Source organism: Leucoraja erinacea, unplaced genomic scaffold (genome assembly GCF_028641065.1).
Source record: "Leucoraja erinacea ecotype New England unplaced genomic scaffold, Leri_hhj_1 Leri_79S, whole genome shotgun sequence".
NCBI classification, from domain to species: Eukaryota; Metazoa; Chordata; class Chondrichthyes; order Rajiformes; family Rajidae; genus Leucoraja; species Leucoraja erinaceus.
Window position 1 is genome coordinate 60,300 of NW_026576729.1, and position 24,377 is coordinate 84,676.

A 24,377-nucleotide genomic window follows, 5' to 3' on the forward strand; every position below is an offset into this window, starting at 1 on the left:
GAGTCAGGGGATAAGGTAGGAACGGGGTACTGATTGGGGATGATCAGGATCAGATTGAATGGCCGAATGGCCTACTCCTGCACCTATTGTCTATAGTAAAGGCCATGTGTGAGGCTTTTTTTACACGGAGGATGGTGGGTGCCTGGATGGCGCTGCCAGGGGAGGTGGTCGAAGCAGATACGATAATGACATTTAAGAGACTTGGATAGTTTATTATTATTGTTGTCACGTGTACCTAGGTAGTGAAAAGCTTTTGTTTGCATGCCCTCCAGTCTAAGAAAAGACAAAATGTGTAGGAAAGAACTGCATTTGCTGGTTTAAATCGAAGATAGGCACAAAATACTGGAGTATCTCAGCAGGATAGGCAGCATCTATGGGGAGAAGGAATGGGTGATGTTTGGGTCGAGACCCTTCAGACTGATGTCAGGGGAATGGGAGGTACATAGATAAGGAAGTGTTAAGGTGTGAAAACAGGACAAAGGAAATGGAGATCAAGGAAAATGTAGATAAGGATACCGTTCCCTCCGCAACTCCCTGGTCAACTCGCCCATTCCCACCCAACCCCTCTCCAGGTACTTTCCCCTGCAACCAGTGGTGAATCTCTGGAACTCTCTGCCACAGAGGGTAGTTGAGGCCAGTTCAGTGGCTATATTTAAGAGGGAGTTAGATGTGGCCCTTGTGGCTAAGGGGATCAGAGGGTATGGAGAGAAGGCAGGTATGGGATACTGAGTTAGATGATCAGCCATGATCATATTGAATGGTGGTGCAGGCTCGAAGGGCCGAATGGCCTACTCCTGCACCTAATTTCTATGTTTCACCACAGGGGATGCAACACCTGTCCCTATACCTCCCCCCTCGACTCCATCCAAAGACCCCAACAGTCTTTTCAGGTGCGGCAGAGGTTCACTTGCACCTCCTCCAGCCTCATCTACTGCATCCGCTGTTCCAGGTGTGGACTCCTGTACATCGGCGAGACCAAGCGCAGGCTCGGCGATCGTTTTGCTGAACACCTCCGCTCAGTCCGCCTAAACCTACCTGCTATCCCGGTGGCTCAGTACTTTAACTCCCCTCCCATTCCCACACTGACCTTTCTGTCCTGGGCCTCCTCCATTGTCAGACAGAGGCCCAGTACAAATTGGAGGAACAGCATCTCATATTTCACTTGGGCAGCTTACACCCCAGCGGTATGAACATTGACTTCTCTAACTTCAAGTAGCCATTGTCTTCCCTCTCTCCATCCCCTCCCCCTCCCCAGTTCTCCGAGCAGTCTTACTGTCTCCGACTACATTCTATCTGGTTGCTTTGTTGTCACCTTCTCCCAGCCAACAATACATGGTGCTTGATCTCCATCCCCTTTGTCCTGTTTTCACACCTCACACTTCCTTATCTCCATCTCCCTCTCCCTCTCCCTTGACATCAGACTGAAGAAGGGTCTCGACCCAAAACGTCACCCATTCCTCGTCTCCAGAGATGTTGCCCGTCCCGCTGAGTTACTCCAGCATTTTGTGTCTATCTTCGACTATAGAAGGATATGGATTCTGTTCAAGCAGATGAGAGGTTGTCTTGGCATCATGTAGAGCAAAGTTGTAATGTTCTTCCTCTCTGGTGCTCTGAGGCAGCAGTTCTATCAGCTGCTTCACTGTGTCACACATATAGGCTTAGAGGGACATGGGACAAAGGCAGACAAAAGTGTCTCACAACTACCCTCTACTACTGGAGAATTCATAGATTTCAAGTGACTTTGTACGATAACTGCATTTACAAGTAAACGGGATTTTCTTTTCAAATGTTGAGCATTTTACATTGAAGTTTGCAAGGGACAATACCCACCAAAGGTAGGCAGCAACTATTTATGGACAAACACAATGCATAGACTTGCACTGGAAAAAACAACCGGAATGAATAGAATTCAGATAGAAGCGGCATATCTGTTTCTGTGCCACACGTGGAATATGCAGGCAAAATTGACCTATTGTATTTATGTATTGGTGAGAAGGAAAGATTTTATTCATTGTTATGAGAGCATTATTTCCTTAGTTACAATATGGTGCAAGATTTGTTAAGTAAATATCCACATGAAGTATATTTACCCAGATTCATCTAAAATTGGTGGAAAAGGTTAAGCTAAAGCACTCTTTGGATGAGTTTACGAGCTTTACATTGGATCCTTTGTGTGGGCTGTTAATTAATTTCAGGTTTTCCAGGTCACTGCTCAAAACAAGTTGCAGCTGAAAATGCAAGTAGAGATCGCAGCCTCATCAATGCTCAAACCGCAGTTCAGCTCAAAACAATGCAATACATATAAACCCTTCAACAGTTACACAGTACAGTGTGCAGATTCTAATCATTCTGACGCAATAAACAACTTCTAAGTACAGGAAATACTTGGCAAGGTCTTTTGGAAACGACAACATCCGAGCCCTAATGTGTATCTAAAAATGTACACATACGTGTGCTGCTTTCTTGGAAACAGCATAAAGGCAAGAAATCTGAGCCCTATTATTTTGCATGGGAGCGGGAATATATCAGTAAGCAGCAACTTATTTTGTTCTTTCATACTTACCATATAGACCATTTGGCTGTCAAGTCTGTGCTGGCTCTCAGGGCATTCTCATTCCACCAGATTTCCCTGTAACCCCCCACCCCGTACCTCCCACATATACCCATTCATCCATGTAATCCTCCTCACGTCCACCTACACTGGGATCAAATTTACAGCTCCATTCATCTTCTAACACTTCAGTGTGACGTTGGAGCAAACTGGAGCACCCAGGGGAAACCCACAATGTCACTGAGAAAAACATGCAAACACCTCAGAAACAGCACTGAAGATCCTGTTTAAACACAGATCTCAGGACTATGAGGAAACTATGAGTTAACTGCAGGCAAAATCATGTTATTAAGATTAATGAAATACTAATGGCTACAGAGTGTATTTAAGCTTACAACCCTCAAGTAGAGGTCCCCAACCTGCAGTTCATTTAAGATTACAAAGGCATTAATAAGAAGTTTATTAGAAAATTCACAAGTGAAGTCCAAAGAAATAAAAAATATACTCATCATGCAGGCAGGCAGGCAGGCAGGCAGGCCCTGGATGGAATTCAAAGTTTTATATGAAGTAGCCTCAGCAGTTTGTGTTTGTGGGAGTGGGTGGATGTGGGGCCTTCATTCAAAAAGGATAGGAAACGGCAGCAAACAGCACAAAAGCCGTGGCCATTTAAACAGACAGACAGCAGAGCACAGAGGATAAGAAAGGGTCAGGGATAGTGTTGTATTTGAGTGAAAGCTTACAGTTGATGAGAAGAACGTGCATGCACTAGTGCTGTGTACAAACAATTCACCCTGCAGTGGAGACTGCAGCAGTTTCACACCTCTCTACTGGATCACATTGAAATCCAGGTGGAAGTAATCCCACTGTTTTAACAAAAGCAAACGACTGGAAACTGTGGAGGAGCAAACAATATGCACGAGCGAGCGGACATACTGGTGATTTAAACTTCTCCTGTGCATCAAAATGGAACATGGAGCCTTTACTCAACAGGTTGAAAAGCCCCAAGGCAGATGTAATGATCCAGGTGCACACACGGCCTGTCACAAGAAACGTGCTGCCTGCTTGCCATTGCCCTGCACCTAACTGCCCTGTGAAGGCAGTCATTGGCCTACCGCCACTGCGGTTTCAGTGATGAACTGCAGATCATGGCTACCTGTTGCATGAGAAGATTTCTCTCCTCACACCACCCTTAGTTTAGCAACAAAATAGCCACATTTGTCAGACCAGCAAAAATGGATTCAATGTCTTCAGAGTCAAAGTAGAACAAGTTCCAAGTGTGGAAGAAACAGGTGAATGGGAATAACTTGAATGAAGTACAAAACATGCACAGAGCAGGATGGCCAAATAACTTGCTTCTGTGGCACACTCTGCTATAAAAGGCTGAACATGCTGAGGTGACATGAAGAATCACCCCAAAGCCACACGAACATTGTGGCATTGTCAGAGTGGTCCTGTGTTATATAAAAGGGAGGCTTTGAGGTTATTGTGGTTCCCAACATTGTTTAATGCACAGTGGATCCTACAGAGGGATAAATATCTTTTATTTCTGACCGTTAGTTTTGAAGTTGTTATAAATCAATTTCTTCTACTTAACATGTCAGTTTATTTATTTACAAAATGTGAAAACCAGCAATGGGTCCATGAGGCACTGAAAGGGTTTAATTAAACAAGATCAATTCCAAAGTCTCCTCTAAAACCAGTTATTGTCATACATATTGGCCTTGCCTTTCAGGTTCTAGTGCAATGAGATACAGAAACATTAGTCTGCTATCGGTGGGAGAATGAGCAGAGCCCGTTAAACCCAACACTCGGCTGCTGAATGTGTCAACAGCCTGCGGCACCCTTTTTAGTTGAATATACTGGAACTCGGCAATTTTCAATTTTACAGACTAGAATTTTGATAAGAAAGCCATTAATTATAAAATGTCCATCTTCCGATGGAAGTTAAAATTGGGATTTTCTATTTGAAAATAGAATCTGGGAGGGCCTTGCTGGAGGGAGGGAGTAGTGGGCCAAGTCTTGGGTCAACAGAAGACCATGTCACAGGGAATAACGTTAAAAACTGGCTAGTGTCCAGTGATACCTGCATGGACTGTACGTACCTGCTGCCTGCCTCTTTGTTGAATACTGCTCCTCCATGGGATACTAAACATACATAAGATTCCTTATTCATGTTTGTTTATCAGAACTGATGGTTTCACAGTGGTGGAATATTTAGCAGTCTCTCCACACACTGGTTGGCTATTGTAATGCTAACTTTGTCCGCGTTGCGCTTACTTTATGCCCATGTAAAATTTGTAGGTCGAGTTTGTCTCTGATTAATACTTAGGGTTTAACCAGAACTATCAATTATTGAAATAATGAAATATTTAATCACATTGAATCCCTTGACACAGTATTTAACCTTTATACAGGATGACAGCTGCACAAACGTTAATATTGCTCAGCCATTATCAAAACAATAAGGGAAGACCAACCAGTAAAGGGGTGACTACCCTGCCCTCTGCCAGTGCTATCATTATACTGCTCCCACAAATAACCAGTTTGTACATACTGCTTATACATATTGGCTATGAGGTTAGTCCTCAGCTCCTGGTACAGTGTTGCTGCCATTTCTTGATATGGTCCAGTTTGGGTGGAATAGTAATATAGTGCTCGAACTACAAGGTAGTTCAAATTAATCCAAATGGGTCCCCGCCAGTAAGGCGGATCATATTCAGTGTTGCGTTTCAAGTAGAGAGGGCTAGATTTTGAGAGAGAGCGGAGGCCATAAGGGGTCCAGAGCTTTTCATCATCCTTCATATCCTTTAAGATATATTCAAGTTTTGGAGAATCAGGTTTGAGGATTTGAAGTATGAATGGGAATAGACTCACATAGCCGAATGCGTTGACATACTGAAGCTTTGGCTGTTTGCGAACCGAGCGGACAAGCCTGGCTGCTTGACCATGCTGGCGAGGCTGTCCCGGGGGAACATAGATCTTCTCTCGCTCCAGAAAGATGGACTGAGAGTGATTCCCATAATCGCTGAATGCTTTCTGATCTTCAGACCAGTGCAGTTCTCCAAGCAGAGAGTTGTCACTTAGCGTTTCATACATCGTCTGATAGTCTTGATGTGGTAACCCAAGGATTTTTGCGATATCTGTCATGACCTTGGATGCCAACGTCATCCAGCAGCGAAGGTCCACGTGACGTTCATCCTCAGAAGGGTGAGATGCTCGGGGGTAATCATCGAGTCCAGAGGTGAGAGTTTTTGGATTGAGGAACAGGTTGGTGTCAGTGTCGCGGCCTCGCCAACGATAAGTTGATGGCAGGGGTCCAGCCTGGGTCGAATTATACCAATCATACCAAGTCTTCAAACGCGGAAAGAGCTTCTTCAGGTAGGACTTGTCATCTTCAGTCAACTGCCCATGTAAATCTTCTATTAGTGTCTGTAGTGTCAGGAAGAGTGTAGGAGGATTGGCATTTTTATTCCTCTGTACAATGAACTCTGCTGGCACTTTACTGCGTGCTTCATTGTCCAGAATCTGCTCTCTAGGGATCCAACCTTCCACATTCATCAAATCTAACCAGTGACCGATCACTTCCTTACTAATGGAAGGATCCCATTTACTAATCAGGAGTTGATGGAATCCTTCATCCCAGAGAAATCCTCGGGGGAAAAATGAACGGGATGGAACTGCAGTGTAGAGTGGGCCCTCCATGTACGGCAGTGGGTACTCATTGTATTTGGACTGAACATATGACTGACCATAAAAATATCCCATTCCTCCAATGGTATTACTGAAAATTGCCTTAGCAAATTTAATCTGTGGTGGAGGAAAGCCCTTATTTGACAAATGGAAAATGTTGTCAAATCTCTCATCAAATGACTGCTTCCACCTTTCCAGCTCATTTGTCAAAACCTCACCAGAAAAATGATTTGGTCGTTGTGTGAAACTTCCCGATTCAAACAGGACTTCGACCTGAAAGGGAACCTGCACAGTCACCTGATGAACCAGGAGGTTGTTTGGTGTGGTGCCCTCATCTTGTTTTGGGGACGGTCTGTAACTGTCCACACCAATGTAGTAGCGCCTGTGTGCAGAAGCTGCACTGTACACAAAGCGGCCATTCAAGCTACTTTTCACAATGTCTGTCACCATCTCCAGACTTGGGCAAGGAGCCTCGAGGTGGTTGTAACTGTTCAAGGGGAAAGAAAAGCAGAGTGATGAGAAACAAAGCAGAGCTGCAAATGGAACTTCAGAAACGCAGATACTATTTGCAGCTTTCCCAAATTATTTTCATAGTCATACCAAATGGAAAAAAAGGCCAACGGTACCCATGCTGAACAAGATGTCCCATCCTCCATGCGTTTGGCCCATATCCTTACAAACCTTTCCTATCCATGTACCTGTCCAAATGTCTTTTAAATGTTGTGACTGTACCCGCCTCAAACTACGTCCTCTGGCAGCTCGTTCCATACCCCCACCATCCCCTTGTTCTGGACTGGCATCATATATCAGTCCTGCCACCCTGGGAATTAACCTGGTGAACTTAAACTGCACTCCCTCAATAGCAAAAATGTCCTTCCTCAAATTAGGAGACCAAAATTGCACACAATACTCCAGGTGAGGTCTCACCAGGGCCCTTTCAACTGCAGTAGGACCTCTTTGCTCCTAAACTCAAATCCTCTCGCAATGAAGGCCAACATGCCATTAGCTTTCTTCACTACCTGCTGTACCTGCATGTTTACTTCCAACCTTCCCTGGACCCTCTCCAGAGCCAGCACATCCTTCCTCAGATATGGTGCCCAAAACTGTTCATAATACTCAAAATGCGGCCTGACCAGCACCTTATAGAGCCTCAACATTACATCTGTGGAATCCTTTGCCACAGAAGGCTGTGGAGGCCAGGTCAGTGGATACATTTAAGGCCGAGATAGATAGATTCTTGATTAGTGCAGGTGTCAGAGGTTATGGGGAGAAGGCAGGAGAATGGGGTTAGGAGGGGGAGATAGATTAGCTATGATTGAATGGCGCAGTAGACTTGATGGGATGAACAGCCTAATTCTACTCCTATCACTTATGATCTTATGATTCCTGTTTTTGTATACAAGCCCTCATGAAATAAATACTAGCATTGAGTTTGCTTTCTTTACTACCGAATCGACTTGCAGATGAACATAGAAACATAGAAATTAGGTGCAGGAGTAGGCCATTCGGCCCTTCGAGCCTGCACCGCCATTCAATATGATCATGGCTGATCATCCAACTCAGTATCCCGTACCTGCCTTCTCTCCATACCCCCTGATCCCCTTAGCCACAAGGGCCACATCTAACTCCCTCTTAAATATAGCCAATGAACTGGCCTCAACTACCCTCTGTGGCAGAGAGTTCCAGAGATTCACCACTCTCTGTGTGAAAAAAGTTCTTCTCATCTCGGTTTTAAAGGATTTCCCAATTATCCTTAAGCTGTGACCCCTTGTCCTGGACTTCCCCAACATCGGGAACAATCCTCCTGCATCTAGCCTGTCCAACCCCTTAAGAATTTTGTAAGTTTCTATAAGATCCCCTCTCAATCTCCTAAATTCTAGAGAGTATAAACCAAGTCTATCCAGTCTTTCTTCACAAGACAGTCCTGACATCCCAGGAATCAGTCTGGTGAACCTTCTCTGCACTCCCTCTATGGCAATAATGTCCTTCCTCAGATTTGGAGACCAAAACTGTACGCAATACTCCAGGTGTGGTCTCACCAAGACCCTGTACAATTGCAGTAGAACCTCCCTGCTCCTATACTCAAATCCTTCTGCTATGAAAGCTAACATACCATTCGCTTTCTTCACGGCCTGCTGCACCTGCATGCCTACTTTCAATGACTGGTGTACCATGACACCCAGGTCTCGCTGCATCTCCCCCTTTCCCAATCGGCCACCATTTAGATAATAGTCTGCTTTCCCTTTTTTGCCACCAAAATGGATAACCTCACATTTATCCACATTATACTGCATCTGCCAAACATTTGCCCACTCACCCATCCTATCCAAGTCACCTTGCAGTCTCCTAGCATCCTCCTCACAGCTAACACTGCCCCCCAGCTTAGTGTCATCCACAAACTTGGAGATATTGCCTTCAATTCCCTCATCCAGATCATTAATATATATTGTAAATAGCTGGGGTCCCAGCACTGAGCCTTGCGGTACCCCACTAGTCACTGCCTGCCATTGTGAAAAGGACCCGTTTATTCCTACTCTTTGCTTCCTGTTTGCCAGCCAGTTCTCTATCCACATCAATACTGAACCCCCAATGCCGTGTGCTTTAAGTTTGTATACTAATCTCTTATATGGGACCTTGTCGAAAGCCTTCTGGATGTCCAGATACACCACATCCACTGGTTCTCCCCTATCCACGCTACTAGTTACATCCTCGAAAAATTCTATAAGATTCGTCAGACACGATTTACCTTTCGTAAATCCATGCTGACTTTGTCCAATGATTTCACCACTTTCCAAATGTGCTGCTATCCCATCTTTAATAACTGACTCTAGCAGTTTCCCCACTACCGATGTTAGACTAACTGGTCTGTAATTCCCTGTTTTCTCTCTCCCTCTCTTCTTAAAAAGTGGGGTTACGTTTGCTACCCGCTAATCCTCTGGAACTACTCCAGAATCTAAAGAGTTTTGAAAGATTATTACTAATGCATCCACTATTTCTGGAGCTACTTCCTTAAGCACTCTGGGATGCAGCCTATCTGGCCCTGGGGATTTATCGGCCTTTAATGCATTCAATTTACCCAACACCACTTCCCGGCTAACCTGGATTTCACTCAATTCCTTTGACCCGCGTTCCCCTGCTATTTCCGGCAGATTATTTATGTCTTCCTTTGTTAAGACGGAACCAAAGTAGTTATTCAATTGGTCCGCCATATCCTTGTTCCCTGCACCTAATTTCTATGTTTCTATGTTTCCCCATGATCAACTCACCTGTTTCTGACTGCAAGGGACCTACATTTGTTTTAACTAATCTCTTTCTTTTCACATATCTATAAAAACTTTTGCAGTCAGTTTTTATGTTCCCTGCCAGTTTTCTTTCATAATCCATTTTTCCTTTCCTAATTAAGCCCTTCGTCCTCCTCTGCTGGTCTCTGAATTTCTCCCAGTCCTCTGGTATGCTGCTTTTTCTGGCTAATTTGTACGCATCATCCTTCGCTTTGATACTATCCCTGATTTCCCTTGTTATCCACGGATGCACTACCTTCCCTGATTTATTGTTTTGCCAAACTGGGATGAACAATTTTTGTAGTTCATCCATGCAGTCTTTAAATGTCTTCCATTGTATATCCACCGTCAACCCTTTTTTAGAATTAATTGCCAGTCAATCTTGGCCAATTCGCGTCTCATACCCTCAAAGTTACCTTTCGTTAAGTTCAAAACCATTGTTTCTGAATTAACAATGTCACTCTCCAACGTTTTGGGAATCCTGCACCAGCATTCCCAAGTCCCTTTGCACCTCTGATTTCTGGATTTTAGCAATAGAAACATGGAAACATAGAAAAAAGGTGCAGGAGGAGGCCATTCGGCCCTTCAAGCCGGCACCGCTATTCATTGTGATCATGGCTGATTGTTCCCAATCAATAACCTGTGCCTGCCTTCTCCCCATATCCCTCGACTCCACTAGCCCCTGGAGCTCTATCTAACTCTCTCTTAAATCCATCCAGTGAATTGGCCTCGACTGCCCTCTGTGGCAGGGAATTCCACAAATTCACAACTCTCTGGGTGAACAAGTTCTTTCTCACCTCAGACTTAAATGACCTCCCCTTTATTCTAAGACTGTGGCCCCTGGTTCTGGACTCGCCCAACATTGGGAACATTTTCCCTGCATCTAGCTTGTCCAGTCCTTTTATAATGTTATATGGCTCTATAAGATCCCCTCCCCCTCATCCTTCTAAACTCCAGTGAATACAAGCCTAGTCTTTTCAATCTTTCCTCATATGACAGTCCCGCCATCCCAGGGATGAATCTCGTGAACCTACGCTGCACTGCCTCAAATCACAAGGATGTCCTTCCTCAAATTAGGAGACCAAAAGTGTACACAATACTCCAGATGTGGTCTCACCAGAGCCCTATACAACTGCAGAAGAACCCCTACACTGAAATCTTGTTATGAAGGCCAATATTCCATTTGTTTTCTTCACTGCCTGCTGTACCTGCACACCAACTTTCAGTGACTGGTGTACAAGGACACCCAGGTCTCGCTGTACCTCCCCCTTACCTAACCTAACCCCATTGAGATAATAATCTGCCCCCTTGTTTTTGCCGCCAAAGTGGATAACCTCACATTTATCTATATTATACTGCATTTGCCATGCATCTGCCCACTCACTCAACCTGTCCAGATCACCCTGCAACCTCCTAACATCCTCTTCACAGTTCACACTGCCACCCAGCTTTGTGTCATCCACAAACTTGCTAGTGTTGCTCCTAATTCCCTCTTCCAAATCATTAATATATGGTAAACAGTTGCAGCCCCAAACACCGAGCCTTGCGGCACTCCACTCGCCACTGCCTGCCATTCTGAAAAGGACCCATTCACTCCTACTCTTTGCTTCCTGTCTGCCAACCAATTTTCTATCCATTTTACTTGACACATCCTCACAAAATTCCAGAAGATTAGAAACATAGAAAATAGGTGCAGGAGTAGGCATTCGGCCCTTCGAGCCTGCACCGCCATTCAATATGATCATGGCTGATCATCCAACTCAGTATCCCATCCCTGCCTTCTCTCCATACCCCCTGATCCCTTTAGCCACAAGGGCCACATCTAACTCCCTCTTAAATATAGCCAATGAACTGGCCTCAACTACCTTCTGTGGCAGGGAGTTCCAGAGATTCACCACTCTCTGTGAAAAATGTTTTTCTCACCTCGGTCCTAAAGGATTTCCCCTTTAAACTGTGGCCCTTGTGGCTAAAGTTCTTAAATTAAGAATTTTGTAAGTTTCTATAAGATCCCCCCTCAATCTTCTAAATTCTAGCGAGTACAAGCCGAGTCTATCCAGTCTTTCTTCATAATAATAATAATAATACATTTTATTTATGGGCACCTTTCAAGAGTCTCAAGGACACCTTACAAAAATTTAGCAGGTAGAGGAAAAACATCTAAGGGGAATGAAATAAATAGTAGAGACATGACTAGTACACAAAGTAAATACAGAATTCAAGACAAAACACAGTACGAGGCAATTAATGCACAGATGAAAAGGGACGGCACGTGGGGCTAAGGATAGGCAGAGGTGAAGAGATGGGTCTTGAGGCGGGACTGGAAGATGGTGAGGGACACGGAATTGCGGATCAGTTGGGGGAGGGAGTTCCAGAGCCTGGGAACTGCCCTGGAGAAGGCTCTGTCCCGAAAACTGCGGAGGTTGGACTTGTGGATGGAGAGGAGACCTGCTGATGTGGATCTGAGGGACCGTGAGGGTTGGTAGGGGGAGAGGAGGTCAGTGAGATATGGGGGGGGCCAGATGGTGGAGGGCTTTGTAGGTGAGGATCAGGATTTTGTAGGTGATCCGGTGGGAGATGGGAAGCCAGTGAAGTTGTTTGAGGACTGGAGTGAAGTGATGCCAGGATTTGGTGTGGGCGATGAGTCGGGCGGCTGCATTCTGGACCAGTTGGAGTCGGTTGATGTAGGTGGAGCTGATGCCAAGGAGAAGTGAGTTGCAATAGTCCAGTCGGGAGGAGATGAAGGCATGGATGAGTCTTTCAGCAGCGGGCGGTGTGAGAGAGGGTCTGAGTTTGGCGATGTTGCGGAGATGAAAGAAGGAGGTTTTAATGACATGGCGGATGTGAGGCTCAAGGGAGAGGGTGGAATCAGATTCAGATTCAGATTCAATTTTAATTGTCATTGTCAGTGTACAGTACAGAGACAACGAAATGCATTAAAGATCAAAGATCACGCCAAGGTTGCGGGCCTGGGGAGATGGGGAGACAGTGGTGCCGTCGATGGTGAGAGTGGGGTTATTGATTTTGCTGAGTGTGGCTTTGGAGCCTATGAGGAGGAATTCTGTCTTATCGCTGTTGAGTTTGAGGAAATTATGTTGCATCCAGGTTTTTATAGCTGACAAACAGGAGTTGATATGGGAGGGAGGGGGGGGGGGATTTGGTGCCGAGGTAGATCTGGGTGTCATCAGCGTAACAGTGGAAGTCCAGGTTGAAGTGGTGGAGTATCTGACCAAGGGGGAGGATGTAGATGATGAAGAGGAGGGGGCCGAGTACGGAGCCTTGGGGAACGCCTTGAGTGACTGTGGCTGTAGCAGAGGTGTGGTTGTGGAGAGAGATGAAGTGGGATCTGTTGGAAAGGTAGGAACGGAGCCAGCTGAGTGCAGAGCCTTCAATGCCGAGGTCTTTGAGTCTGGTGAGCAGGATGTTATGGTTCACTGTATCGAAGGCTGCGCTCAGGTCGAGGAGGATGAGGATGTTGAGGGAACCAGTGTCAGCAGAGGTGAGGAGGTCGTTGAGGACTTTGAGGAGAGCAGTTTCTGTGCTATGGAGGGGGCGAAAGCCAGATTGGAGGGGTTCAAGTAGGTTATACGCAAGGAGGTGGGAATGAAGTTGCGACGCAACGATACGCTCCAGGGTTTTTGAAAGAAAGGGGAGGTTTGAGATTGGGTGGTAGTTAATGAGAGAGGAGGGATCAAGACCAGGTTTCTTTAAGATTGGTGTAACAGCAGCAGTTTTGAAAGCGGAGGGGCCAATTCCTTGGGACAATGAGGAGTTGAAGAGATTAGTGAGGTAGGGGCAGAGAACGGGGAGGCAGGACTTCAACAGGGGAGTGGGGAGAGGGTCGAGGGAGCAGGTAGTGGGTTTGGAAGAGCTGATGAGTTTGGAGATTTCAATAGGGGTGACCAGGTCAAACTGGGAGAGGAAGCAGTGTGGAGGAGGGGTAAGGAGGTCAGTGGAGATGTTGAAAGGAGGGGCCTTGGTAGGTGGTGGAGTAGATGCTGGGGAGTCGGGTACAGGGGATAAAGATTGATAGATGGTGCTGATTTTATCAGCGAAAAAGTGGAGGAATGAGTTGCAGAGATCCGGAGTAGAGGTAGGGAGAGTGTTGGCTCGAGGCTTGAGGAGGTTGCCCACTGTGGAGAAGAGGGTTCTGTGGTTTAGGCAGGGGTCGGTGAATATGGAGGAGAGGTAGGCAGATTTTGCAGCAATGAGGGCATCTTTGTAGTCAGTGAGGTGGAGTTTGTAAGCTTCAAGGTGGACTGTGAGAGATGATTTCTTTGTGAGTCGTTCAAGTCAGCGACCAGTCTGTTTCAGTTTACGAAGTGCAGGTGTGTACCAGGGTGAAGATGTGTTGAAAGTTACGGTTCTTGTTTTGAGGGGGGCCAGAGTGTTGAGGGAGGTAGACAAGGTGGAGTTGAGATGGTTTGTGAGATCATCAGGTGAGATGGGGGTTGAGTCCAGGGGGAGAGTGGTGGAGAGCAGGTCAGAGAGATGGTGGGGATCAATGGATTTTAGATTACGGAAGATGATTTCTCGGAGGAAGCGGGGGCGAGGTGTCAGAGAAGGGATGGTGAACCGTATAAGCTTATGGTCAGAGAGGGGGTAGAGGCAAGGATGGAGGTCGAGTACCGGTTGATTTGTGGAGCAGACCAGGTCAAGGATGTGACCTTTGTCATGGGTGGGAAAGATGACGTGCTGAGTGAGAGAGAAGTTGCCCAGTAAAAAGGTGAATTCAGATGCGAGCTTGCAGGTGATCCCCCCTCAATCTTCTAAATTCTAGCGAGTACAAGCCGAGTCTATCCAGTCTTTCTTCATATGAAAGTCCTGACATCCCAGGAATCAGTCTGGTGAACCTTCTCTGTACTCCCTCTATGGTAAGAATGTCTTCCCTCAGATTAGAAGACCAAAACTGCACACAATACTCCAGGTGTGATCTCACCTAGACCCTGTACAACTGCAGTAGAACCTCCCTGCTCCTATACTCAAATCCTTTTGCTATGAATGCCAACATACCATTCGCCTTCTTCACTGCCTGCTGCACCTGCATACCTGCTTTCAATGACTGTGTACCATGACACCCAGGTCTCGTTGCATCTCCCCTTTTCCTAATCGGCCATCATTTAGATAATAGTCTACTTTCCTCTTTTTGCCACCAAAGTGGATAACCTCACATTTATCCACATTATACTGCATCTGCCATGCATTTGCCCATTCACCCAGCCTATACAAGTCACCTTGCAGCCTCCTAGCATTCTCCTCACAGCTAACACTGCCCCACAGCTTCATGTCAACCGCAAACTTGGAGATGTTGCATTTAATTCCCTTGTTCAAATCATTTATATATATATATATATTGTAAATAGCTGGGGTCCCAGCACTGAGCCTCGCGGTACCCCACTAGTCACTGCCTGCCAATCTGAAAAGGACCCGTTTACTCCTACTCTTTGCTTCCTGTTTGCCAGCTAGTTCTCTATCCACATCAATACTGAACCCCCAATACCGTGTGCTTTAAGTTTGTATACTAATCTCTTATGTGGGACCTTGTCGAAAGCCTTCTAAAAGTCCAGATATAACACATCCACTGGTTCTCCCTTATCCACTCTACTAGTTACATCCTCGAAGAATTCTATAAGATTCGTCAGACATGATTTACCTTTTGTAAATCCATGCTGACTTTGTCCAATGATTTCACCACTTTCCAAATGCGCTGCTATCCCATCTTTAATAACTGACTCTAGTAGTTTCCCCACTACCGATGTTAGACTGTAATTCCCCGTTTTCTCTCTCCCTCCATTTTTAAAAGTGGGGTTACATTCCTTAAGTACTCTGGGATGCAGTCTATCTGGCCCTGGGAATTTATCGGCCTTTAATTCATTCAATTTACCTAACACCATTTCCCGACTAACCTGGATTTCACTCAGTTCCTCCATCTCATTTGACCCGCGGTCCCCTGCTATTTCCGGCAGATTATTTATGTCTTCCTTAGTGAAGACGGAACCAAAGGAGTTATTCAATTGGTCTACCATGTCCTTGTTCCCCATGATCAATTCACCTGTTTCTGACTGCAAGGGACCCACATTTGTTTTAACTAATCTCTTTCTCTTCACATATCTATTAAAACTTTTGCAGTCAGTTTTTATGTTCCCTGCCAGTATTCTTTCATAATCTATTTTCCCTTTCCTAATTAAGCCCTTTGTCCTCCTCTGCTGTACTCTGAATTTCTCCCAGTCCTATGGTAAGCTGTTTTTTTCTGGCTAATTTGTATGCTTCATCTTTTGTTTTGATACTATCCCTGATTTCCCTCGTTATCCACGGATGCACTACCTTCCCTGATTTATTCTTTTGCCAAACTGGGATGAACAATTGTTGGAGTTCATCCATGCAGTCTTTAAATGCCTTCCATTGCATATCCACCATCAACCCATTAAGAATCAATTGCCAGTCAATCTTAGCCAATTCACGTCTCATACCCTCAAAGTTACCTTTCTTTAAGTTCAGAACCCTTGTTAAGTATTAGTCAAACATGATTTTCCTTTCATAAATCCATGCTGACTTGGACTAATGCTTTTACTGCTATCCAAATGCCCCATTATTACGTCTTTAATAATTGACTCCAGCATCTTTCCCACCACCGAAGTCCGGCTAACTGGTCTGTAATTCCCCGTTTTCTCTCTCGCTCCTTTCTTGAAAAGTGGGATAACATTAGCTTTCCTCCAATCCACAGGAACTGATCCTGAATCTATTGAACATTGGAAAATGATCACCAATGTGTCCACTATTTCTAGAGCCACCTACCTGAGGACCCTGGGATGCAGACCATCAGGTCCAGGTTGTTATGAAGGCCAACATGCCATTAGCATGGGGAGGGGGAAGTTTAAAGAATATAATATGTGGCAAATTTTTTTAAATAAAGAGTTTGCCTGAAACGCAATGCCAGGGGAAGTTGTGAAAGCTGATTTGATGGCAGTGGCAGGCACATGAACAGGCAGGTAACAGAGAGATAAAGTTCACATGCAGGCATAAAGATTGGCAAGGCATGGTAGGCTGAAGGGCCCGTTCCCTTACAATACTGTTCTACATTCAACACAAATTGACCTATCTGTAAAACCTAAAGATAGGGAAAGAAAATGGCCTCAAAATATCCAAAAATGTCATACCATAAATATGCAAATGCAGATGAATCTAACAGCTTGTTGAATATATACGGACTTCCACCCTGTGTACAGGCTGGTTGATCACGAGAGGCAACCTCACCTGGCATATTTGCCGTTTCTGGATTTAAGATCAGTTGGTGGCAGGAAAGTGATTTTAAATGTTCCCAAGTCTTCTGATGAGCCTGACACAGCGACCAACTTCTTCTTCTCCTCAATGTGTGGCAGCAGGTCTCCCTGTCCATCAGTTGCAACGTAAAACAACAGGGATATCACTGGGTTCTCTGGAGCAGAGCTCTGAGAAAATGAAGGCAGCCATTAAATTCACATTACCTTACTGTGGTGCATTTAGAATTTCACATGCCCAGTATAGCGGAGTCAAAGGATACGGGACAAAGGCAGGAATGGGGTACTGATTAGAGATGATCATCCATGATCACAATGAAAGGCGGTGCTGGCTCAAAGGGCCAAATGGCCTACTCCTGCACCTATTATTCATGGTTGTGCTTAAAAAACAAACTAGCTAGTCACTCCATGTAGATCAGTGCATGCAAAAGTCATACCTATTAGGGACATACGCCAAATCATCATTTATAAATATCCGTCAGAGTATCAAGACTGTTTAATTGTCAGATGCACTGGGATTGGAACAATGACACCTTTGCTAACAACTAGAGGGCAGGCCATCCTAGACTGGATATTGTGTAATGAGGAAGGATTAGTTAGCAATTTGTTGTGCAAAGCCCCTTGGGCAACAGTTATATGGTGGACTTCTGCATCAGGATGGAGAGTGACACGGTTAATTCAGAGACTAGGGTCCAGAACTTTAAAAAAGGTATGAGACGGGAATTGGCAAGGATAGACCGGCAAATTATACTTAAAGGGTTGACGGTGGATATGCAATGGCAAAGATTTAAAGACCACATGGATTAATTATCCCTGCCTGGGGTAAAAATAAAACAGGGAGGGTGGCTCAACCGGGGCTAATGAGGGAAATTAAGGATAGTGTTAAATCCAAGAATGAGGCACATACATTGGCCAGAGGAAGCAGTAAACCAGAGGACTGGGAGAAATTTAGAATTCAACAAAGGATGACAAAGGGGTTAATTAAGAGGAGCAAAAAAGCTTGCAGGGAAGATAAAAAAATGACAGTAAAAGCTTCTTTAGATATGTGAAGAGGAAAGTTTAATAAAGACAAATGTAGGTCCCTTACAGTCAGAAACAGGTGAATTTATAATTGGGAAACAAGGAAATGACAGACCAGTTAGCCAAGTACTTTGGTTCTGTCTTCACTAAGGAAGACACAAACAATCTCCTAGAAATACTAGGGGACCGAGGATCTAGCGTGACGGAGGAACTGAAGGAAATTCACATTAGTCAATAAGGGCTAATGGAATCAAGGGAAACAGGAACAAGGTACTGATTCTGGATCAGCCATGATCATATTGAATAGCGGTGCAGGCTTGAAGTACCTATTTTCTATGTTTCTACATCAACTGAGCAATCTTAAAAAATACAAAGCAGCACCAAAGTCGACTGTAATGGGCAAAGCTGTCCCTGGAGATGGCTGATCTGCAAATGAATGCCAGAGCCATTGGTATTTCACTTGGTTTCAATCGTTTCTGGTCTCTGCATCATTGGTGACCGTTACCTTCAGCTCTGCTATCATTTTTGGCGGTGGGGTGGGAAAGAGGCAGGATAGGCTATTGTGTGAAAAATGTATTCATTTACAAAGCTGTTCCAAATGCGAATGCACTTATTGAACTGAGCCATGCCTGCTCACTTATTTGACCTAAAAGGGATTAGCAGGATTAGTTTGCAGTCGGATTATCAATTAGGATACCTGCAGCTGATGGCCCAAGGGATGCATTTGGAGAAATAGTGAGAAGAGGACAACTGCTGCAAAGATGAGGATTGTGGTACTAAACAATCATCATTGACTTCTGAAGAGATGAAGTGCTTCTATATCGCTTGGAAAAACATGTTCAAAGAAGACACAGGCGTGGAGCTTCTCGATACAACGCTTCAGTGCTGATTGATGGTGACAGCAACATACCTGTGGCTTGGCAGTGATTCTCCACGTCCAGTCTCCACCATGCCGCCCACCATGACGTTTCACAAACTCAGTTGTTAAAGTGAAATCGTTCTCCGTAACTTCCTGCACTCCAAAGTTGATGCCGTCGTGCATGAGCCATCCATAGCTGGGCAGCCGATCACCCTGCTCACATGTATGGCGCAGGTTCACCTCTGCTTTGAACTGCTGCAGCCACATCAACCCTACATTTAAAAATTAATTCAAACAGATCAGTAGAAAAATTGTAAAGGCAGACAGTTTTGAAATAATAAGATAAAGAAAAGTATTTCTGTTTAGCAGGATCTGGGTATCCTTACACACATACATCACAGAAGGTTAACATGCAAGTACATGGTCATTAATTAGGCCAGCAGTACGTCACAGAACTGTACAGATGGACACAGGCTCTTTGGCCATCTTCTCAACGACAAGTTGCCTGCATTTGGCCCATATCCCTCTAAACCTTCCTATGTACTGGGTGACTTGATGGCCCCAGCCAGCTAGTGGCCAGGGGAATAATGAGGGTTGGAGCCATTGGTTGCAGCCTGCCGGTGTGCATGTAAGGGTTGGCGATGACCGTAACGGTGGCAGGCACACCATGGAAGTGACCGTAACGGTGGCAGGCACACTATGGAAGTGGCCGTAACGGTGGCAGGCACACCTTGGAAGTGGCCCAGGCACGTGCCGTCAGGGTAGGCAAGGTAGGCACTGCCTACCCTGACTAAAATTATAAAATGGTAATTATTAAATATAAATAGTAAAGGCATGGGAGAATTATGCCTATCTAAGAGATCGATCTCTTAGGTAGGCATAATTCTCCGTGCCTTTCATCCGCAGCACTTGTAACACGCGAAGGTCTGTGCAGTCCACGCTGCTTCAGGCCGTCAATGACAGGAGGGGCTGAAGGCAGCTGAAATTCTTCCTGTGCAGTACTGTGCATGGGCAGCAGCCTTCTGCGCATGCGCAGCGCAAGCTCCTTGGCGGGGTTTTCAAATATGGATTGTCATTATTTTAAGAGCATCTTAGGAAACAAAGAGAGAAGAACCGTGAACCAATAATGTGGTAGGAAAATTTATTGGTGCTATGTTTTTAAATACCGTATTTCCCGGGGTGTGGGGGGGGGGGCGGGGAGAGCTCCTTGGGATGGGAGTGGTGCAGACCGAGGGTGGCGTCGGCCTGCTGGTGAGGGTCTGTAGATCGGTCCGCTATAACTACAATCTGTTACATAGAGATCGGGAAAAACAAGGGATTGCTGTGCTCGAGAGACAGATTGGACAGCTGACAAGCACCAATTGTAGAGGCTGCAGAAGGGCTCAAAGATTGCCTATCTATGTCCTCCAGATGCAGAGTTACTCTTTGTGTTTTCCTTTAGAAGCACTGTTTGCTTTGACTGCCCCCTACTGGCACAATCAGTGTTTGACATGCAAGTCATCGTTGACATGTTTGCTGAAGAAGCCTCGCAAAACTTTGGTTTTACAACAAATGCCAGCGAGCTTGAGGTCCTGCAGCATTCTACTCCAGCTCTGCAACATACCCTTCCATCACATAGTCCTTTTGCCCTTCACGTTTGTGTTAAATATTTTCCCTCACGTTAAACCTACATTCTCTAGTTCTTAGGTAGACAAAAATGCTGGAGAAACATAGCTACATGTTACCCCTAAACTTCTGTCCCTTAATTCTGAAGTCATGTCCTCTTGTTTGAATCTTCCGTATTCTCAAAGGGAAAAGCTGATCCACATCAACTCTGTCTATCCCTCTCATCATTTTAAAGACCTCTATCAAGTCCCCCCTTAACAATACAATACAATTTATTTGTCACTTGAACCTCATAGAGGCTCAAGTGAAATGTTGTTTCTGCAACAGAACCTTCTGCGCTCCAGAGAATAAAGACCTAACTTATTCAACCTTTCTCTGTAACTTAGTTGTTGAAACCCAGGCAACATTTCATCAAAAGTAAGGCATTATTAACTTACTTTTGATAAATTCAGCGAGCAAACGCGATAATTCCCGATATTTTGGACCTGTAAATATCCACGGCAAATGTCGGCTGTTCATTTCCGCCGGTTTGGCACCTTCAGTTCCCTCTTGAATTTACCTTACTTGCTATCTTTTTTCCCCCTGTAAATCTAGGTAGCTGTGCCTCACGGTCACCCCGACTGGCACAGTAAATTGCAGCTCACAACCTCGCCGTTTTCTATGTTTTTAACGGGTGGGAAAATGCGTTTTTTCCCATCCACTAACATGTACCGAACCCTCGAGTGTCCTCCACTTGAGAATTTTGGTCACGTGGATGCGGATCTACGCTCCAGTGACCTTTAGTGAAATCACCCTATTGGCAACTGTGCAACCGCTAATTTCGAGCCATGAGAGGGGGGATCTAGGGGTGAGTGGCAGGGCCATGGGGAGTGTTGTAGACCAGGGGGATCTTGGGGTGAACACAGGGCCATGGGGACTGTTGTAGAGCACAGGTACACAGTTCCTTGAAAGTGGTGTCACAGGGAGATAGGATGGTCAAGACTGCTTTTGGCACATTGGCCTTTCTCAGTCAGTGTACCGAGCATAGAAGTTGGGAGGTTATGTTCCAGTTTACCAGACATTGGTGAGCCATATTTGGAATAGTGTGTTTGGCTTTGGTCACCCTGTTTTATGAAAGATGTTGCTACGCTGGAAAGGAAACAGAGAAAACATACAAGGATCTTGTCACAACTCGAGGACCTGAGCTATAGGGAGAGGTTGTGCAGGCTAGGTCTTTATTCTTCTATAGATGTGCCATATAAACCATTTTAGACAATAGACAATAGGTGCAGGAGTAGGCCGGCCCTTCGAGCCAGCACCAGCATTCAATGTGATCATAGCTGATCATCCCCAATCAGTACCCCGTTCCTGCCTTCTCCCCATACCCCCTGACTCTGCTATTTTTAAGAGCCCTATCTAGCTCTCCCTTGAAAGCATCCAGAGAACCGGCCTCCACCGCCCTATGAGGCAGAGAATTCCACAGACTCACCACTCTCTGTGAGAAAAAGTGTTTCCTCTTCTCCGTTCTAAATGGCTTACCCCTTATTCTTAAACAGTGGCCACTGGTTCTGGACTCCCCCAACATCGGGAACATGTTTCCTGCCTCTAGCTTGTCCAAGCCCTTAACAATATTATATGTTTCAATGAGATTCCCTCTCATCCTTCTAAACTCCAGAGTGTACAAGCCCAGCTGCTCCATTCTGTCAGCATATGACAGTCCCGGCATCCCGGGAATTAACCTTGTAAACCTATGCTGCATTCCCTCAATAGCAAGAATATCCTTCCTCAAATTTGGAGACCAAAACTGCACACAATACTCCAGATGTGGTCTCACTGGGGCCCATTATAACTGCAGAAGGACCTCTTTGCTCCTATACTCGACACCTCTTGTTATAAAGGCCAACATGCCATTTGCTTACTTTCATAGACTGATGAACAAGGACCCCCAGATCCCGTTGTACCTCCCCTTTTCCCAACTTGACGCCATTAAGATAGTAATCTGACTTCCTGTTTTTATTACCGAAGTGGATAACCTCACATTTATCCACATTAAACGTCATCTGCCAAGCATCTGCCCACTTCCTCAACCTGTCCAAGTCATCATAGGTTAACCTACTCATTCCTGAGATCATTCTAGTAAACCTCCCCATGGACCCTCTCCAGAGCCAGCACATCCTTCCTCAGATATGGGGCCCAAAATTGCTCACAATATTCCAAACGCGGCCTGACCAGCACCTTTTCGAGCCTCAGCATTACATCCCTGTTTTTGTATTCATGCCCTCTCGAATTAAATGCTGGTACTGGGTTTGCTTTCTTTACTATCGATTTGATCTGCAGATTAACGTTTTGGGAATCTGCACCAGCACTCCTAAGTCGCTTTGCACTTCCGTTTTCTCTCCCCATCTAGAAAATAATCTACGCCTTTATTCCTACTACCGAAACGCATGACTCCATACTTTGCTATACCATATTCCATCTGCCACTTCTCTGCCCACTCTCCCAACCTGTCCAAGTCCTTCTGCAGAGTCCCTGTTTTCCCTACTTTACCTGCCCCTCCACCTATTTTCGTATCATCCACAACCTTGGCCACTTCAATCCTCTCATCACAATGATTAATCTACATTAATATGTCTTAATGAGGTCCTGAAGGAGCTGCAGCTGAACATGCTTTCTGCACAGTGGTCAGGGGCACAGGAACCCCCGACTGCCAACATCGTGCAGGTGGAGCATTCCAATATTCCCCCAGCCATCTCAACGGCAATCAACCTTAGAAGAGTTATGTAGGAAAAGGCCGCAGATTAACCAACCGTTACCCTCTCCTCTGCCCTCCTCGCCAAAGCTTCAGTCCTACACTTAGCCTCAACAGAGCACTTCCTCTCTCCCAACGTGGCCACTCTTAGAAACATTGTCTTCTTTTTATTGCCCACTCTGTCTCTTCGTCTGCTAATCAAATGCCTGCTTCTTTAAATGTCCTGCCTTCTCAAATCAAAAACTTTAGTCAATCAAAAAAAGTTTAGATTTGAAATTTTCTAGGGCAGGGAATCTAGTTTTATATTCCCCTACCCTGGAAAAAAAGACTATTACTATCTACCGTATCTATGCCCCTTATGATTTTATAAATTACTAGACCAAGTGGGACCCGTTGGGTCCCGTCCCTGTTGGGGGCGGGGGCGGTCTGCGACGTCACACACACTAACCAGCCCCCCACACACAAACACTAACCACCTCCCTTGATATTATATTAATATTATTCATTCACTCCTTTTACCCCATCCTCCGCCCTATCCACTCACGCATAGCCCCCAACTTGCAAGCTCGGCTAGAGAGGGAGAGAGGGCAGGGGCTGAGAGAGAGAGAGGGCAGGGGCAGAGTGAGGGCGGGGGCAGATGGAGGGTGGAGCAGAGACAGAGGGCAGAGGCAGAGGCATGTAGGGTGTGGGGGGGGTGGCACGCGGCATCACAGGGGAGGGCTGGTTCCCGAACGCAATACTCCCTTGCTCCAACTCCAGGCTCTGTTTCTGCCCAGGTCCAGTCGCTGGGCTCAGTCTGCGGCAGCAACCTCCCCACCATGCGCCAACCCATGTTGAGTACAGGGGCCGACTTGCTCGTTCTTTTCAATAACCGGGGGGTGGGGAGTGAAGTCACTCGCAGCGCGTGGAAGACTGCACGGGGAGCAGTTCCATTGTGACGTCACCAGCAAAAGACAGTTCAAAGTTTGGTCAGATTTTTTTAACTTTTTCATTAATAACAAGAAATAAAGCATGAAATTTTCAGATAAGGCGATTTTGGACTCCACGGGAATAAGCTACTGGAATACCGTGTCGTTTTTTCATTAAGATGTGATTACACACAAATAAATACACATCCAAGATCAGAGTTTTAGTATAGAGATAATATTACACCTCAGGGCTCTTTGTTCCAGGAAAAACAGAGCCAGCCTCCTTTAATCTGAAGAAGGGTCTCGACCCAAAACGTCACCCATTCCTTCTCTCCAGAGATGCGGCCTGTCCCGCTGAGTTATTCCAGCTTTGTGTCTATCTTATATTTTCAATTAGCCAGCCCTTCCTGAATTCCATGCGATCTAACCATCCTGACCAGCCTACCATGAACCTTGTCAAA

The 24,377-nt window shown here is 45.5% G+C and overlaps 1 protein-coding gene across 4 annotated transcripts in view; it reads right to left on the minus strand.

Moving 5' to 3' along the window:
* Positions 1–1,993: 1,993 nt before the first annotated feature.
* mogs (mannosyl-oligosaccharide glucosidase) overlaps positions 1,994–24,377 on the minus strand; it is a 60,732-nt gene continuing 38,348 nt past the window's right edge. For all 4 annotated transcript variants that reach the window (XM_055631549.1, XM_055631551.1, XM_055631552.1 and 1 more), the window contains 3 exons: positions 18,727–18,947; positions 16,774–16,967; positions 1,994–6,728 (listed from right to left, as the gene is read on the minus strand). In XM_055631549.1, the coding sequence (XP_055487524.1) occupies positions 4,985–6,728; positions 16,774–16,967; positions 18,727–18,947 (2,159 nt within the window). In that variant the 3' untranslated portion in view covers positions 1,994–4,984. The remainder of the gene's footprint in view (positions 6,729–16,773; positions 16,968–18,726; positions 18,948–24,377) is intronic.